General features: G+C 49.7%; 1 protein-coding gene across 10 annotated transcripts in view; it reads right to left on the reverse strand.

The window, feature by feature from the left end:
• Positions 1 to 17,602, reverse strand: part of TTC7B (tetratricopeptide repeat domain 7B) — a 249,029-nt gene that overhangs the window by 37,573 nt on the left and 193,854 nt on the right. For 6 of the 10 annotated variants that reach the window (XM_084970003.1, XM_084970000.1, XM_084969999.1 and 3 more), the window contains 2 exons: positions 17,049 to 17,099; positions 7,843 to 7,983 (listed from right to left, as the gene is read on the reverse strand). In XM_084970003.1, coding sequence (XP_084826129.1) covers positions 7,843 to 7,983; positions 17,049 to 17,099 — 192 coding nt within the window. The remainder of the gene's footprint in view (positions 1 to 7,842; positions 7,984 to 17,048; positions 17,100 to 17,602) is intronic. The other 4 variants (XM_084970001.1, XM_021099609.2, XM_021099606.2 and 1 more) reach the window with 1 other exon arrangement.

Genomic DNA, 17,602 nt, shown 5'->3' on the forward strand with positions numbered 1-17,602 from the left:
ATGAGTTTCCTGTCACCTGGCCAGGTCACCAAGACCTGGGGAGGCTTCAATCCTTAGCAGCTCTCACTAGAACTGTCCTTTATTCTGCTGGGGGGACTCAGGAAGAGAAGGGAGGCAGTAATTTTGCTTACATGCAGGGATCCCACCCTGAGCACCTCCAGGCCAAACCCCAGGCTGGAGCCCATGGTCCCCGGATGACACAGCCTAGGTCCTGTCCTCACAGAGTGCCCAGCCAAACGCCTCCATCAGGGTCTGGGCTGCATAATCAGCATTACTCTCTGAGTTTGCGATGGCTGTGTCAGCTGTCCAGAGTGATCCCTTCTCCAGGGCCTCAGTGGGATGGCGAGACTACCTCCTCAGACTTTATCCCTGGGCCAGCTGCTTTCCTGCCTCTTGGCCCTTCCCCCAAGACCCTGCCTCCCTGGCTGACCTTGACTCATCATTCAAAGAGGAAACAGAAGCCAGCAGAGCAGACCTGGAGCCTCTGGAGGCACCAACCTGCAAGCCCATCACTGTCTCCTGGCCGGTCTTCTCTACCCCTCCTGCTGCACCTGAGAGCTGACACCTCAGGTCTGTGCCCTGGACCCCACCACTCTCTCACCCTCTGGAGGGATTCCTGCCTTCACGGACCCCTCTCTTCTTCCAGATGATGAGGGTCCCTGTGTGCTGTCAACATGCTTCTGTGCCAGCCATCTGAACCCCTCTTGACCCCACATCCCTCTCCGGCTGCCTCACCCCCTGGGCACCCCCATTCTGCTCCCCAGGGGCCCTTATTGGGAGGACTGTGTACCCCCTGCCTCCAAGGCCTCACCTGTACCCACTCTGCAGCCCACACCAGTGTGGCTCTGTTCCCACCCAAACCTGTCTTCTCAGGTCACCAACAACTCCCAGACGCCAAGTGCAAGCAGTGCTTTTGTCTCCACCTTATTCAACCTCCCAGCAGCACTTGCTACCTGCCAGAGCCACCTTAAAGATCTCTATCTTACCTATCATCTAGCCATCCATCTACGTATCATCTATCTATCCATCCATCCATCTACGTATGTATCATCTATCTATCCATCCATCTACATATCATCTATCTATCCATCCATCTACATATGTATCATCTATCTACCCATCCATCTACGTATGTATCATCTATCTACCCATCCATCTACGTATCATCTATCTATCCATCCATCCATCTACGTATGTATCATCTATCTATCCATCCATCTACGTATGTATCATCTATCTATCCATCCATCTACATATCATCTATCTACCCATCCATCTACATATGTATCATCTATCTACCCATCCATCTACGTATCATCTATCTACCCATCCATCTACGTATGTATCATCTATCCATCCATCTACATATCATCTATCTATCCATCCATCTATCCATCCATGTATCATCTATCCATCCATGTATCATTTATCTATCTATCAATCTATGTATCTATCTATCTATCTATCCATCCATCTATCTTTTTAGGGCCGCACTGCAGCACATGGAGGTTCCCAGGCTAGGGGTCAGATTGGAGCTGCAGCTGCTGGCTTATGCCACAGCCACAGCCACGCCAGATCCAAGCCACATCTGTGACCTACACCACAGCTCATGGCAACGCTGGATCCTTAACCCATGGAGTGAGGCCAAGGATCGAACCCGCACCCTCATGGATCCTAGTCGAGATCATTACCGCTGAGCCAGGACTGGAACTCCGAAGACCTTTCTTTTAATAGACAGTAGATGCTACCTGCTTAACCCTCTCTGAGCATTGTCCTGTGGGACTGTCACAACTGTCACTGTTTTGCAGAGAAGAAGACTAGGGCTCGAGGGAGTAGGTACCACTGCTAGACCATGTAGGACCAGGACCTCCACGGGTCCGAGTCCTCGATCATCGCACCGGGCAGGCTCCTTTGTAAACCCCCTTGGCCCTGGTTTCCTCCTGCCTTGCTGCCCACTTCCTTCCCGATCCTTTGGCTTTTCCTCTCCTCCCTAAATTTTAAATGTTGGGGGCTCAGGTTTGGGTCCTGGCCCTTTCTCTCCTCCGTCAATAGTCTCTTCCTAGGCCTTCTCATCACAGCCCTGGGCTTTAACTCCTACTCCCAACTTATGTTTCGAGCCGAAATCTCAAGTGTAGACTTGAATATCCAGCCACCGACCTGACACCTTCACTTGCATGTCCCCAGGCACCCGACACACTCAAATTAAAAAAAAAAAGGGCTCAAATAGGGTTCGAACAGGACTCTGGTTTCTCTTGCTCCCTGAGCCCTGCCCATCCATTTCCCCCGCCCCATGGCAGAACGTGGAATCATCAGTCACCCGCCGACTCCAGCCCCAACACAGGGCTCCTTTGCCTTCACCCCCACGTCTAATCTATCAGCAGGTCCCATCAATTCTACCTGGAAAATGCATCTCAGGTTTCCCTTCTCTCCAGCCTCTTGATGCCACTTCAGACCAGCTGTTCCCCTTGGTCACGCAGACCCGTGGTCCTGACCCACCCTTTCCACTGTGCTGCCTCCCACTCTGCGCCCCACACTCAGCGGGTGGGATCTTAGAAACCTTCCTCTGGGCCTTTCACCCCCTGCTGGACATCCTTCCACAGCTTTTCAGTGTGTTTAGGAAGAGATCTTGACCTGGTCACCAGGGCTGGCTCTTCCCCCCTCACCTTGGCCATGCAAGTCTTCCTATTTTGGCTTCAGGCCCTGTGGCCTCTAACGCTCAGAGCTCACGCGGTCTGCAGGCCTGCCCGCAGGCGTCCTGCACCTGCCAGTGCTCAGGTCTCGGCTGGCCTCGGCTGGGGAAGATCTCTATTCCCAGTGCTGGCAGAGCCCGCACTACCCCCCCAGCCAGGGCACTCGGCTCTTGGCGCGGGGGGAATCAAGTGCTTCTGCAATTGTTCCGTTTCTCATCTCAAACTCCATGAAGGCTGAGCCTGTGTCTGTCTTCTGACCAGGGCACTCCAGAGCCTCGCCCCGAAGGCAGCACAAACGCCGATGTGCACAGATTCTGTGCGCACGGGGCTCAGTGCCTGCCCTGGGCAGGGGCTGGGGTTCTGGGGCCACACTGACTGGGTTTGAATTCTCGCTTCTCCACTGATTAACCATGTAACCCCAGGTGACTTGAGAGCTATTGTCTTAGTCTCTTTGTTGGTAAAATGGGGGTGATGAAGAGTATTTCGGCCTTGGGTGCCTATTACAAGGATGAACCAAGTTAAAACAAAGAAAGTCCTTGGAATAACGTCTGACACATGCACAGTGCCTGGTAAACGTTAGCTTCCTGCACACTGTAGACAGGAATCCAAACCCCTGGGGCCGTAGAAGGGGCAGATCTGGCGGGACTGACCCATGGAGATTGGCACTGCGTCAGGGCGGGCCTGCCCCCTGGGTACTGCGTGTTCCCTCCCGCAGGCACTCCCTGTGCAGTGACCCTCACGCCACCTGTCCAGGAGCTGTCTTCATCTCGTCATGGTGGCCATGCTACAGGATTACGCTTCAACCCAGCTTCCCAGGGGCTGGGAGAAGCCTGGTGGCGGGGGGAGGTGAACTGGCCGGGGGGGGGTGAACTGGCCGGGTCGAGCCAGGGCCAAGGAATGCATGTGTGGATCACAGCTTTACATTCCCAGCAGAAATCAGAAAATCTGATCTTGCACATCTAAGAATAGCCGCTGGTTTCGACTGTGAGAGGTGCCAAAGTGAAAGCTATAATTATTAGTAAGTAACAAGCAGAAATTATCCACCTACTGCAAAGTCATTTTTAGCTGCCATCCCAAAGTGGAGATTGAAGGATGGGCACTTAGAAGCCACTTGGCCTGGGGAAGACTCTGGTTCCAGTCTGACTGACTGGGAAGTGTGACTCTGCAGTGGCCAGCGATAAGGTGCGCATGCTCAAGAAGGGGGTATATGTTTCCTAGGGAGCTTGGTGTCAAGTGCAACAAACATAAGATGCTCGGCATCAACTCTCCCGACCCCTGCCCCAATGAGATGGGAGAGGTGCTGGCTTCGGTCTAGTCCGATTTCCCTTCTGCCAAAGGGAGTAAAACAACTCTTCCGACTTTCTTTATAAGACGGTGCTTATGCAAATGGCACTGGGAGATACATGGAACTTTTAGGAAAAGAGACCACAAAAGTGTGTAGTTGCTGTCTAAATATCAGGGGATGCCCAGCTGCTATGAAGAGAGGACTGATAAATGTAAAAATAAAAATTGCTTGGCAAAAAAAAAAAAATAGAATAACAATAAATAACCACAACAACCCCCCACAACACAAACAAAATTAAAATGGGGGCAAATAGTTCTAGCACATATGACACAAGGCAAATTTCTTGACACGTGATAAATGCTTACAAATCAAAGAAAAGCCCAATATCTAAGCAGATACATGGGCAGAGGCCATGAGCAGAGACCTGAAATACCGTTTCTACCTATCAGATTGGTGAAGGTCTAGAAGATGATGCTTCACTGCGTTATAAAGGATGTGAGAAATCGGGAATTCATATCTCGTTGACCAGAATGCAAAGTGGCACGATTCGGTGGAAGGCAATGTGACATTTCTTAAAATGAAAGTGTCTCCACTCTTTGGTCCATCACTTCCAGTTTTAGGAGTCTACTTACAGATGCAGAACCATCTATAGAGGCTACTTATTGACTCATTGTTTGTAACAGCAAAACACTAGAAATAACCTAATGTTACTCAATGGGCTACTGGTTGAATTATGGTAAATTCACACAATGGCTTTACCCTCAGATGTGCCGACACATCCAGGGGGAAACAGTGGTCACTCGTGGGGAGTGTGACTGATGCCCGGGGAGAGGAGGAAGCCTCTCCACATCTTGTGTGCCTTTTCAGTTGTGTACCACCTGCACATATTATTTACTCAAAAATACTTTAAATAGGAGTTCCCTTCGTGGCTCAGCAGAAAACGAACCCGACTAGGATCCATGAGGATGCAGGTTCAATCCCTGGCCTTGCTCAGTGGGTTAAGGATACGGCGTTGCCATGAGCTGTGGTGTAGGTCACAGATGTGGCTCAGATCTGGCGTGACTATGGCTGTGGGGTAGGCCAGCAGCTGTAGCTCTGATTCAACCCCTAGCCTGGGAGCCTCCATATGCTGAAGGTGCGGCCCTAACATAGCAAAAAAAAAAAAAAAAAAAAAAAAAAAATTTAATAAAATTGTCACAGAGATCTAAACAAACCAAGCAACAAAGCACACACAACCTGCTTGGCCACCAGGTGTCCTGAGAAGACCCTGAGGACCGGGGTCAGAAGTGTCCGGGAAGGAGAAGGAGGACAGAGGGCAGGGGCCTCAGGGGGCAGATCCCAGTGCACAGGCACTGAGTGGTTGGCATCGCTGGCCTTGCTGGGTCTGTCTCCTGCGGGGCCTGTGGCTGTTCCCTCATGGAGCACCTGGAGGCTCATGTGTCCTAGTCACGATCTCTTTGCCATTCGGAAGGACACACAAGTGGCCCAGGGACCTACTCCTATATCAGGCTGGAAATCTGAGGTCGTCTCAGAGTGACCTTACCTGCCAGCCTCAGATCTGGAGCCACCATCGGCCCCTGTCTCAAGCTCCCGCTACACTCAGCTCACCAGCAAAAACAACCAAGAGAGAAGAGACCCATGCGTGCCAGAGAAGCACCTTGGCCTTGGATATTAGGCCTTGACCTCAATAGTTTCTTCTAAAGCTTGCAACATTTACAGACCCTGGCAGCACTGCTAGAGCTGACCATGGGCGCAGATGTTACCTGGTTTCCATAAAGTGTCAAAAATGGAGGTCACTTTTATTTTGCCTCCCAGAGCCATAGAGTTCAAACCACATATGGTAAAATCTTACAGTTCAGTGGAAGCTCGTTTTATGAATTCCTTCTGAAATTACCTCTTCAAAGACCATATTAAAAAATGATACAATTCCAATCTCGACTCAAAGTCAGCGCTTTGAAAGAGTCCCTGTGGTGCCCATGCTATAAAGATGCTAATTTACTCCACTCGCTCATGCTACGTAACCATGATGCATACGCTGCCCGGAATTTATAAGGCAGGTATGGCATTTGCCTTCCAGAATTCAATTCCTCCACCTTGTGGAATGTTAAAAGCCATACCCATGAACAGCAAAGAGCTTTGTTGTGTCCTACAGGCTATGGCGATGAGAAGTGGATGCGGCCTGGTGAGTAAAACTTCAAGGGTAACTCCAAATGTGATCTCAGGTGCCAAGTTGTTCAAAGCTCCAAGGACGCAGCTACAGTATTTCATCCCGAGAGTCATGGCGGGCCACGCCACGAGGACCAAAGTCTGGAGACGTGAGGAAGGGGCAGCAAGCTGCTGGGCAGAGCTGCCCTGGGACGCAGCACCCCTCACGCACGACCCTGACTTTTCCAAGAAACAAGCAGGAGAAGCAATGCCGGTGAGGTCAAGGGAGCTGGTTCCAGCCTGGAAGGATCACTGTCAGCCCTTCTGGCTTTTTATTTTTAATTTTAATTTTTATTGGCCCCATCTGAGGCATGCAAATGTTCCTGGGCCAGGGCTGGAACCTGTGCCACAGCAGTGACAATGCTGGAACCTTCACCTGCTAGGCCACCCTTCGGGTTCTTTAGACATTGGGCTTTCAAAAATTTGGCTCCGTGTCCAGTTGGAAGGACAACTCTGGCCCCCGGACTAGCACTGCAGGTTCAGACAGTCTCACTTCCTCCGGACACTAAAGTGTCACTGCTCATGAGGCAACTAAACAGGACAGCGGCTGGGTCGTAGACAGGAGACCAGACTTTTCTGCAGGACAGCCACAGAGGAAGGCACTCCCGCTGCTCCCGTGCCCTTAGAGCCAGCCTGTCTAGGAGCCAGTGAAGGCCCAGGGCTGCCCAGAAGAGCAACCTGCACATTCATGAATCACCCCTCTTTTGTCCTTTGGCTTAGAAGAATATAATTTGTTAATTTACGGTGGTTGTTATGGCTCAATTAAAGATGCCAACACAGAAGAGGCTGGCTGCGCTTGGCTCGGTGACAGGCCAAAGCCAGGTAAATCCAATCATGTCTTCTCACACAAAAGTCCCGCCCACCACTGACCGAAGGTTCCAAACGAGGTTCAACATCATACAATTAGCCTAGGTAAAGAAGGAGTAAACAGATGGACGGTGGTGGATCATAAGCATGTTCCCCAGCCAAATTTAGGCTTTTATGGTGCACTCTGAGCATCAAACCTGGGATGGTCTTGCAGAGCAAGTGATAAAACAGAAACAGAAGTTATCTTTCATAGGGAACAATAGATACATAAGCAAACCAGCCATCACTCGCTCTGTACAGTGGATCCCCATGGCTAAAAAGCCCACGTGCTGCATTTATTTTGGAGATTTCCAGCTATGCAGAAGCGGCCAGGGGAAGCTGGAGGAGGGCAGTCGTACCTTCTTCTGGGCTAGTTTCCAGTTCCACAGCTGCCGCTCCCTCTCCGTAGAGGACCAGGAGTGCCCTCTGAGAGGGGAGCCGGGACATCTGTGTCATCAGTACACTGGTCCCTCTCCCAGGGTCCCTAAGACTTCACTGCCAGGATGTGTCAGGGACTGTGCTCCTTAACCCTAGGAGATGGGTGCTATGAGCCCCACCCCTATCCAGATGAGGAGACCGAGGCTGAGCGTGAAGCTGTCACTTCTGGTCTACACAGCTGAGGCTCCGCTCCACAGCTGCAGGAGGAAAGGACAGGACCTCCAGACTTCCAGGTCTGGGACACCACGCGCTGCTGTCCCCCATAAAGAAGTCTGGGTGTAGACTCCGGGCCCCTGCTGCTAAACCCTGCACCCCGGACCACAAGCTCCCCTCTGGCACAGCAGCAGGTGTGGGTGGGGCGGGGGGGCAGAGCTGTACCTGCGTGGAGCCAGATCTGCGCCAGCGTCATCCAGGGGTGGAGCGGGCCCTGCTTGGGGGCGCTGCTCTGCAGGGACGAGGCCACTTCCGACAGCGCCTGCTCCACTCTGGAGGCTGCTACCGACGTGGCGTGGATGGAGCCTGTGAGAGGGGTTCAAGAAGACGGCATCAGAGGTGAAAGGACAGACCCAACCAGCCAACCACCCGCACACCCGGCTGCCCCTCCCACACACAGACACGAGTTCAAGACGGACACACACCTCTTCCCCACGCTGTTCCTGAGTTTTACTGTCCATGTTGTCCATACAATCGCAATGGCCTGGAACCTTAGTTTCTGTCCTTCGCTTTAGCTAATCTTTTCGTCACCACAGAGCACATGCTATGCCAAGTACCCCCTCCAGGAGCTGGGTCTAGTACAGGCTGAGTGTCAGAAGGGGGGGACAGCTTAGACACTCAGCTGGGACACAGTGCCGAAACACGGCCTAAGGGAAGAACTGCAAAGGGAAGCTACAAAGCACCCCTGTCTGGGCCTGCAGGACCTAGAAACGATGGAGGTGTTTGGGGGAGGAACCGTACTGGCCCCCCCAGGGGCGTATCTGGAGTAGATGGAGGCCGTTTTCAAGACACACCCGGCAACTGCCCGTCTCAGTCCCTGGCCCCTGAAAGATGTGGATCCGTATCCTAGGGCCTGACTTAAAAACTGCAGATAAAGAACACATTGGTTCTCTGGAGAAGCAGATTCCATCTAATGAGACTAGACTAATGGAGAACAGGTGACAGTGGAGGCCTGGGGGTCGGAGCTGCTTCTGCCTCCCTCGTATGGAAAACCCGCGGCCCTGAGAGGCGAGAGAGGCCGTGGACTGAGCCTACTGACTAGTCAAAGGGGTCTGGCCCAGGAGCTCCTGTCCCTCTCCAGGCTGACCTTTGAGAGGTCCTGATGGCCCACCTCCTGAGACACGGGCTCCTTCTAACATCCTCTTTGGGAGGAATGGTCTCGAAACAGCAGGAGCCTCGGTTTTTTTCAAGTTTAAATCTGTTGATATTTATAATTGCTGGCAACTTCCTTAACTTATAACTCATCATACAGTGTGATACGTAGATAAACATTCTAACACTGTCAGTGGTAACTAGCAACTTATCGTGAGGTTAAAAACCGCGATAGTAAATAAAGAGAAATGCTGACCAGGCAAATACATGGAGTTGCTTCTACTCTGGGTGAGGCAGGATTGTGAGTGTAAAAATAACTTCTGTTGGGGCTTTGAAATACTCCATAATATATTCATTTTTAAGAGTATTTGCAGCCATAGACTGGCCATCCATATTGTGTTTTGACTGTTCCAATGTGAAGGGAACATGGATTCCTCTAAATACACTTAAATCCCTCAGTGGGAGGGTGGGTAGAGGTGAAATGCTGGAGGTGGATGGGGACAGCCTGGGAATCCAGCTTCTGTGGATAATCCGCACGCAGACAGCGCCCAGGAGCATGGGTAAGAGGAAGACCCGTCTAGGAAGGGCCGGGGGTCCTCCAGGGTGAGAGTTGCTGTGCAAAGAGAAACTCGAGGCCCAAATTCACAGGCACTAATGGATGCCATTATGATGCAGGAGAACGGAAGAAGTTCAGCTAAGACTCCACCTTGCTTAGACAAAGTGTGTTGACTACCTAAAAAAAATTGGAGAGTTCCCGTTGTGGCCCAGCAGTTAATGAACCTGACTAGCATCCATGAGGACTTGGGTTCGATCCCTGGCCTCACTCAGTCAGTAGGTTAAGGATCCGGCGTTGCTGTGAGCTATGGTGTAGGTCACAGATGCAGCTCGGATCTGGTGTTGCTGTGGCTGTGTAGGCCGGTGGCTACATCTCTGACTGGACCCCTAGCCTGGGAACCTCCATATGCTGTGGGTGCAGCCCCAGAAGAGAAAAAAGAAAAAAAAATGATTAAACTGTTGATTTTTTGGATCTTGTTTTTAACCTTTCTAGAAATTAATGTTTTAACTTTGATAACAAGGATTTGATATAGTTTCCCTGAAGTTTTTTTTTTTTTTTTTTTCTAAGCTGTACCTACAGCATGTGGAAGTTCCCGGGCCAGGGATCGAACTCATGCCGCAGCAGTGACTCGGGCCACTGCAGTGACAATGCAGGATCCTTAACCCGCTGAGCTACATGGGAAATCCTCCTGAGATTTTTAATAGCAACTTTTAGTTAAATGAAGGTGGTGTTGCTCCCTCCGGATGTTACCAAGCCAGCTGATGCCTCCCTGACTACCCTGAACAGTGGCTCTCGACCTTGGCTTCACATCAGAATCACTAAGGGATTTAAACAAATCATTCTGCCACAGCTACACACCAGACCGACTGAATCACTGACCCTCGGGTGAGGCAGGCAGCTATTTCATAATCACCCGGGTGATTCTGATGTGCGGCTAAGACCGAGGCCCCAGGCCTGGAAAGACAGTAAGCAGGTACTGGTAACTAACACTTGGTCCAGAAAGGTATCCTCTACACGGCCAGCCAGCCTGAGCTCCCCTGCTCCCCTGCAGCCCAACAGTCCGAGGAAAGAGTCCAGGAAGATCTTGCTCTTGAGAACAGAAGTGATCAGAACCCTCTTGGTCTCCGAATCCCTCCGACTCAGCAAAGGTATTGAGACGCCTCAAGGGATCTGGTTTACATGGGTTATATCTACGGGTATTTACATATTAAAAATCAAAAGTGAGACATGTTTAAAAGTGATTAATTGATTTTAAAATGACAATAATAAATTACTCCTCTGGAAGAAGTCTACAAGTTTTCTACCAGGTTCTTAGGCTCCTTTGCTACCAGGACTTGTGACTTTTTTTTTTTTTTTTTGGTTTTTCTTTGTTTCTTTTTTTTTTTTTTTAGATTAAAATTTAAAAAAAAATTGAAGTGTAGTTGGTGGACAATGTTGTGTTAGTTTCAGGTATACAGCGGTGGTTCAGTTTTACATACGTATTCTTTTCCAGAGTTTTTTCCCTAACAGGATTTTACAGAATATTGAGTATAGCTCTCTTTGTTATACTCTAGGTCCTTGTTGGTTATCTATAACTTTTGGAGGGGCTAATCTTGCTTTTTGGATTAACTGTTTTGTTTGTTTGGGTCGTTCCCAAATGAACTAATCACAACTAACGTCAAAGTTCCTTCTCTTTGTGATATCTATACACAACTAAATTAAGTAATTCTTCACATGATAATCGGCTCCATGGTGAATACGGTCTGGCAAACGATGATGGTGCCGGCAGTGGTGAGTATCAGTTTTAGTGAACACGGCCTGTTTCAGGCACTTGGATGTGCATTTTATGCACATTATTTCATTTACTCTTAAACAACTCTTTGAAGGCAGGTAACATTGTTTAGATGACAAAACTGAGACTCAGTGAGGTTACCTGTCTTACCCAAAGTCACAAAGCCAGCAGGTGGCAAAATCAGGACTCAGACACACTAGTCTACTCCAAATCTAGCCTCTAAATCCAGCTCAGCCCCGACCCCACCCCCTGAAAGGCTGCTGCGAGCCTCCATTTCTTCTCCCCACCACTCTCATGTAAAAAGTCAGGCCTGGGGGCCTCAGGGCCCCGTATCACCCTGTGGGTATGGTTATCACGGTACAGCCCACTCTGTTTTATATTAAAGTCGGTGTACCTGTCTCTCCTATGAGACAGGTGGTTCTGGAGGACAGGAACCAAACCTTCCATTTAGGTATTTTCAGGGGCTAACAATGCCAGGCCTCTGAAATGTACTTGGTAGATGCTTGTGGAATGAATGAATGGCGAGGGAATGAATTAGCACTGTTGATCATACGTCACTCTGAAACCCAGAAGAGAGTGGCCCCTTTTAGGGAAGCAAGTCTGGGTGCCCTACTCTCCTTCCCCAGTGGCCCAGAGGCCAGAACCTTCCCCGTCTTAGGGCTTCTCAGCCTGGTGGTCCTCACTGCCACCAGCCTGGGCCAAGGAAGATGGTGGCACACGGCTGGATCAACGCTGCACTCATCTTTTCCCGTCTCCAACCCAACTAACCCACTTAATTATGGATGGTCACTGAGGTTTATCAGAAATTACCATTTCCTTCCTCACCGATTCCTTCTCCGGCACACCGCACAGGGGCAGAGACCCCTCATGTTCTGAACTAGGGCTGGATATTAGAGCTTTCAAAATGTATTCGTCATAGTGGATGACTTACAACCATGGTAAAAATCATCTAATAGTTAATGTCTACTATTCTTGGCAATAGCATAACATAATCAAGCTCTTCTACTGGATTTGAATTTGGAGAAGAAAGGAATAAACATCATTTTGAATCAGGATGGATAGATCTGATGACAAAAAATAAGCAAAACCACCTATCGCTTACTGTTTCATAGGATTGAAATGGTAAGTGCCAAAAGGGATTTTGATTTACGTAGGTAAACAATTGGGAACACTAGTTCTAACTGACATCTTTTTAAAGCAACCCTTTTCTTCCTCACCAAAGCAAATATATTCCTGCAGCGTGCATGGGTAAGAGGATTATTCCCTTAAGGGGAAAAAACTGAGGAGGGCTGAGAAAGGAATTAGAGGAATATAAGACATATCTCTAAGTTGAAATCCAAGACTCTGGAGAAATAAGCTTCCAAGTATGGCTTCAACAGGTAAGCCGGGGAATGCGTCTGGCCGCTGTGCATCTCTTATTTATCACATTGATTTGAGAAGCGCTCATTCCTGTGGTAACCTTGAGCTGCTGTGCTCCAAGCCCCTCAGGCACAAGGCACAGTGGCTCTGAAAAGCCACTGCAAAACCAACAGGACCAAGGGCCAAGAGAGGCAGGTGAGAGCATGCCCTAACATCTGGCCTAGGTTCTGTGACCTGACTGCTGAATGGTCCATGAGATGCGCTGGAGCTGAGGAGATCTGAATTCCCTCCCACTCAGGTACCCGGGAGCCAATGTTACAGACTTCTAATGTGGCCCTCATGCGCGGACCCCATTTCAATACTCAAAGCGCATCGTTCAAAGGGATCTCAGAGCCGACTATTCTGTTAAAGAAAAGGCATAATACATGACATGGCCTACTTAGAGTCGGCAACCCTGTTTTCACCAGCAGGATCAGTGAATGCCTGGCGTGTATTTATATCCTAGCTCCTCTTTCGACTCTTCTGGCGGCAGCAAGTAAGCTCCTGCAGTCTGAAGGATGTCCGCCTCTCTCCTCTCCGATCTTCACTGCACGCAAAGGTGAAGAGGGCTCAGATGAAACGCTACCTGCCTGGTGACTTGGTGAGCATCAAAGTCCCGGAACAACGGGACAACTGTGTTACAGGACGTGCGAAAAAAAATCTTCCACCAAGGAGACATCAGTGGACATATTTCACACGCGTTTGGTCAGGATTTGGGCTGCTCTTTGCTTCTTCCCTGGAGAATTAACCCGGATGCCTCATGTGCAGGAATATGGGACAATGCAGAACACGTGGCCCCAAGTCCCGTCTCTCTGTTTGCCCCCCACTTTCTCTCTGCCTAATGCAGCGCAGATACCTGCCCTCCCCTTGTTTTTCTAAAAAACTGAGCGTGCAGAAATTACCTACTGCTAATAAGTCTCCGTACTTATTTTCCCTCGGTCCTGAAATGATTCAATATTATCTGTCAAGAGCGTTTATTCAGCTTCTGGTTCTTAGAAGCCAGGCCCCCCCCAAACACCTAAAGTCAGAATGAAAAAAAAAAAAAAAAAAAAAAAAAGGCAGCAGCTCCACTTGTTACAGACCCTGCAGACTAAACAGCGATCTGAATGACTAAGCATTCTGCCTGAGCGCTTTGCTTCAAGTGTTTCATTTTTAACAGGGAAAGGATGCCTGTTTCTCAAGCGAGGGCTTGAAAGTAAATTAGTCCAATGCTGCACACTGCTGGCGGCCCTGACGGCCTCCTCCATGCCTGCCGGCTGCGTTCTAAGAACCAGAAGGGCCTTGGGGCAGAGCACCTGGGGGTGACTTCTCTCCTGCGGCCAAGGTGGGGGGGAGAGATATGAGGTCCATTCTCATGTTCCTGCTCAAATTAGGAATATTTTCTCTGTACCTTTTTAAAAACCTTAATCATTCCCCCTCTGCTCTCCATGCCCCCATCTTTGGTGGAGGTGGTCCTGCTTCTCCCAGGAGGCTGATTTAGGGGTGCTGGGCCCCTCCCACTACGCTGTCAGGGGTCTCCCATCCACATTGGAACTTCCTGAGAGCTGCCCCCTCCTCTTGTTGCAGAATGTCCCTCCATGGGACGGGGCGGGAGCAGCTCTAAGGGCCATGCCTGCCTGGTTCAACCCAATTCCCACCGACCATGATGCCTCTTGCTTATGGGCTCCGCTGGCCAATAATTTGGGGCAAATAAAGTATCTAGTAGATACTTTCCTTTTTCACTGTGTGAAAAGGGGACTAAGACGGCCAAGGAAATCGGGACAGCCAGATCCCCGTCCCAGGACGAGATCACAATTCCCAGGCGACTTTAACAGAGTAGCAAGCACACTTTAAACCTGATAGGACGTGTCTTCTCCTGAAAGGGGAAGGTCCTTTCCGGGGAAAGTTTTAAGGAAGGGCTGGCTCCACCAAGGCCAGGTACGTGGTCACCAGTGGGCATGCGCGGGCGGCCCGTGCGGCTGGCGCGGGGGCGAGTGGCAGGGCCAAGGGTGGCAGCGAAAGCGTGGAGGGGAGGGGGGGCGAGCATGCGGGGAGGTGCCAGCTGTCAGCGGCGGAGACGCGGCTCCGGGCTGGAGACAGTACCTTCTGGAGGACTACAGCAGGCAGGTGCTTCCCCCTGCTCAGACCCTCCCCGCTGCATAGTGGCAAGGCCGCGTCCTGGGAGTGAAGCGCCCTCCTGCCTGCGGAGGGCTGTTGGTCTCAGCCTGTGGGAGAAGCCCCCCCCCCCCCCACCAGGCTTGGGCGGGACACGTCCGCATCTCCTCTCCGAGTGCCTTTTATTATTGACTTGTCAAGCTCCTGAAATTCCATTCAGCCTTGCTTAAAGAAAGGAACCCCAGAACTAATTAAGGAGGCTTAAATTAATTTTAATTTAATTAAAACAGCAAGGAAAGGTTTATATCTGAATTCTTAGGGCTGATTTTTTTTTTTTTTTTGGGTCTTTTGTCTTTTCTAGGGCCGCACTGGCGGCATATGGAGGTACCCAGGCTAGGGGTCTAATCAGAGCTGTAGCCACCGGCCTACATCACAGCCACAGCAAGGCGGGATCCGAGCAGCATCTGCAACCTACACCACAGCTCACAGCTACGCTGGACCCTTAACCCACTGAGGGAGGCCAGGGATGGAACCGGAAACCTCATGGTTCCTAGTTGGATTCGTTAACCACTGTGCCACGACGGGACCTCCAGGGCTGAATTTTTTAAACTGCCACCCCTCAAAAGCAGTGGGGTGATCACTAGGGTGTTTGTTTTTTTTTTTTTTTTTGATACATAGATAAAAAAATGCCTTTGTTGTATGAAGCAGGAGCAGAGGGTGAAATTCACCCACCAGACTGACTAGTCACTTCCTCATCAGGGCAGATGTTTTTGAATGTGAGAGAATGCAAAGGCAATGAGAAAATGCCAGCCACAATGGAAAGAGGAAACACGACTGCCTTGGCCTTAGTTTTCAGCCTTATTTCATTTGAGAGGTGTGCTCTTTTGTTAATGTTTATGTCTTCACCTAGTTCCTAGGGAGAGCAGCAGTTTCACCAGAATCAGTCACAGGAAAAATGAAGCTGAAAATCCAACCGGCTCGTTCTTGGGGAGGAAGATGGCTGCTGGGGGCACTCATGAATGGGTCTCAGCAGTGAGGGCAGCCTGGGAGGCTCTGGCCCTGCGTCCCAGGCCGGCTCGCCCCACTGGGCGGTCACTGCCCTCTGGGAGCCTCAGCTGCTGAGCTCTATCTTGGGGAGAAGGGCACCTGGCTGAGAGGCCTGAAAGCAGGATCAGCTAGGGCAGACCACAAAGGTGTGTGTAGACAGAAAAACTAGTCCTCTCACGCCCTAACAGAGGAGCAACCTGAGGCCGGGAAGGTTAAAATGAGTCGCCTGGGTTCCTCTGCAGAACTAGCCCCTGAACCCAGGTTTCCTGACTTTTAAGAGAGCTGGAGCTGTTTCTATGTATCAGGCCTCACTTTAACCAGTAAGGGCTGCTTGAAGATTTTAATGCAAGCTGACCTTCTGAAAATCGTTTCAATGTGTTTGAGGAGTCTGATATTGGAAGGACCCTTTTTTCTGAACAACTCTAACGGGATGATAATACCAACCGTACCCCTTTCTGATTGTGGACTTCTTAAAGCCAGAAATAAAGTCACAGCTAGGCTGAGCTGGATTTCAGAAGGGAAAACAAGGCTCTGAGGGGAATGTTTGCCATGAGCGGTAAAGGCTCAGATCATTCAGATGCACTGGCTCACTGTATACCTCGACATTTCTCAAAATGCAGTCCCTGGAACATGGACACCGCGTCAGGGAGAAAACACGATGTAGCTTGGGAACACTGGGTCAAAGTTCGGAGAGTCTTGCGCTTTTTAAATTGCAGGACTTCTCAGAGCCTTTAATGTACTAATGTGAACTGTGAGTCTCTAGGAGGGAGATGCACTATTTCCCAAACATATTTGACCAGAGAGGATCAGTGATCAAAATAAACATCCTTTGGGAAATTTGATAATCCACTAACGCCTTCACAGAACACCACTGTAACGCACTAGTCCTACACTCAGAGAACCTCTGGGTTTCCTTTACATTTTGGTAGGAGTTGAAATTTTATGATGTCTATTTAGCTTATTTTAGGTAAATTAATTATTAGAACTTTTGTGCTGGGTACCTATAATGGTTGAACTGGAAAGGAATTTTAAGATTCAACTGGTCCCCTCTACCACCAACTGCTCTGGGGAGGCTGGCGGTCTCATGCTTTTGATGGGCCCCAGTGGGGCTGTGGACCACGCCAACATACGCCCTTACTTGGGCGTTTGTCCTGCAATGCCTTCCGTAGTTCTTTCCAGACAAGCACTGCCTCCTCAGTATTTAAACCCGAGCTGCAGCAGAAGCATTAGAATCTCAGGAGAGACGGGCCCCTGGGGGGAGGAGTGAGCAAGCAGGTGGCAGCTTCATATCCAGCCATCTCGCCATCTCAACGACATTCCCCGTCATCCACAGCCACAACACACACGGCAAGGTGGAAGGAAGCGTGATTCTGGAGACCCTCAGACAGGTTAATAGATTGGTAAGCTACTTACTAACTGAAAAAAGGGAGGGAAAACCATGAAAGTATACTTCTGGAGAGTTGCCTTGGAACAACAAATCAAACCAAAAATTAAAACCAAGAAACAAAACATTTGAGAAAAATCCAAAATTAAGGCTGAAAAAGCAAATGGAGTTCTGATAACCTTCCAACTGTAAGCCTGGCTGTCTGGAAGCAGATTTCAAGTGTGACACACGTTTTCCCACTAACAATGATTTTTTTTTTTTTTTTTTTTTTTTTTTTTTAACGCTAGCAAGGCCAACTGGGCATTCCCCTTCGTATTTACATGTTCACTCAGCACATGAAAGCTGACCAATTCATGTAACCTGCTTTGTTTCCAGGGCAGGAAATTCCAAAGGGAGGGGAAAAATAATCAAACAAGCAGTTTTCAGATCTTTCCACACATTAACCCTAATCACGAGCCCAACAGTTTGTAGGGTTGGGCTAGTTTTCAATCCTGTGAAGTCAAAGGGTTGGAGGGAGAAATTCATAAAACTTTAGGTCTTGGCTTTCAGTCCTAAGGGAAAGAGTTGGAGTTTAAATTCATTA

Source organism: Sus scrofa, chromosome 7 (assembly GCF_054392235.1).
Source record: "Sus scrofa isolate SSC_HxYL_T2T_F1_AM1 chromosome 7, Sscrofa_HxYL_maternal_Yorkshire_Landrace_v2.0, whole genome shotgun sequence".
Lineage (NCBI taxonomy): Eukaryota > Metazoa > Chordata > Mammalia > Artiodactyla > Suidae > Sus > Sus scrofa.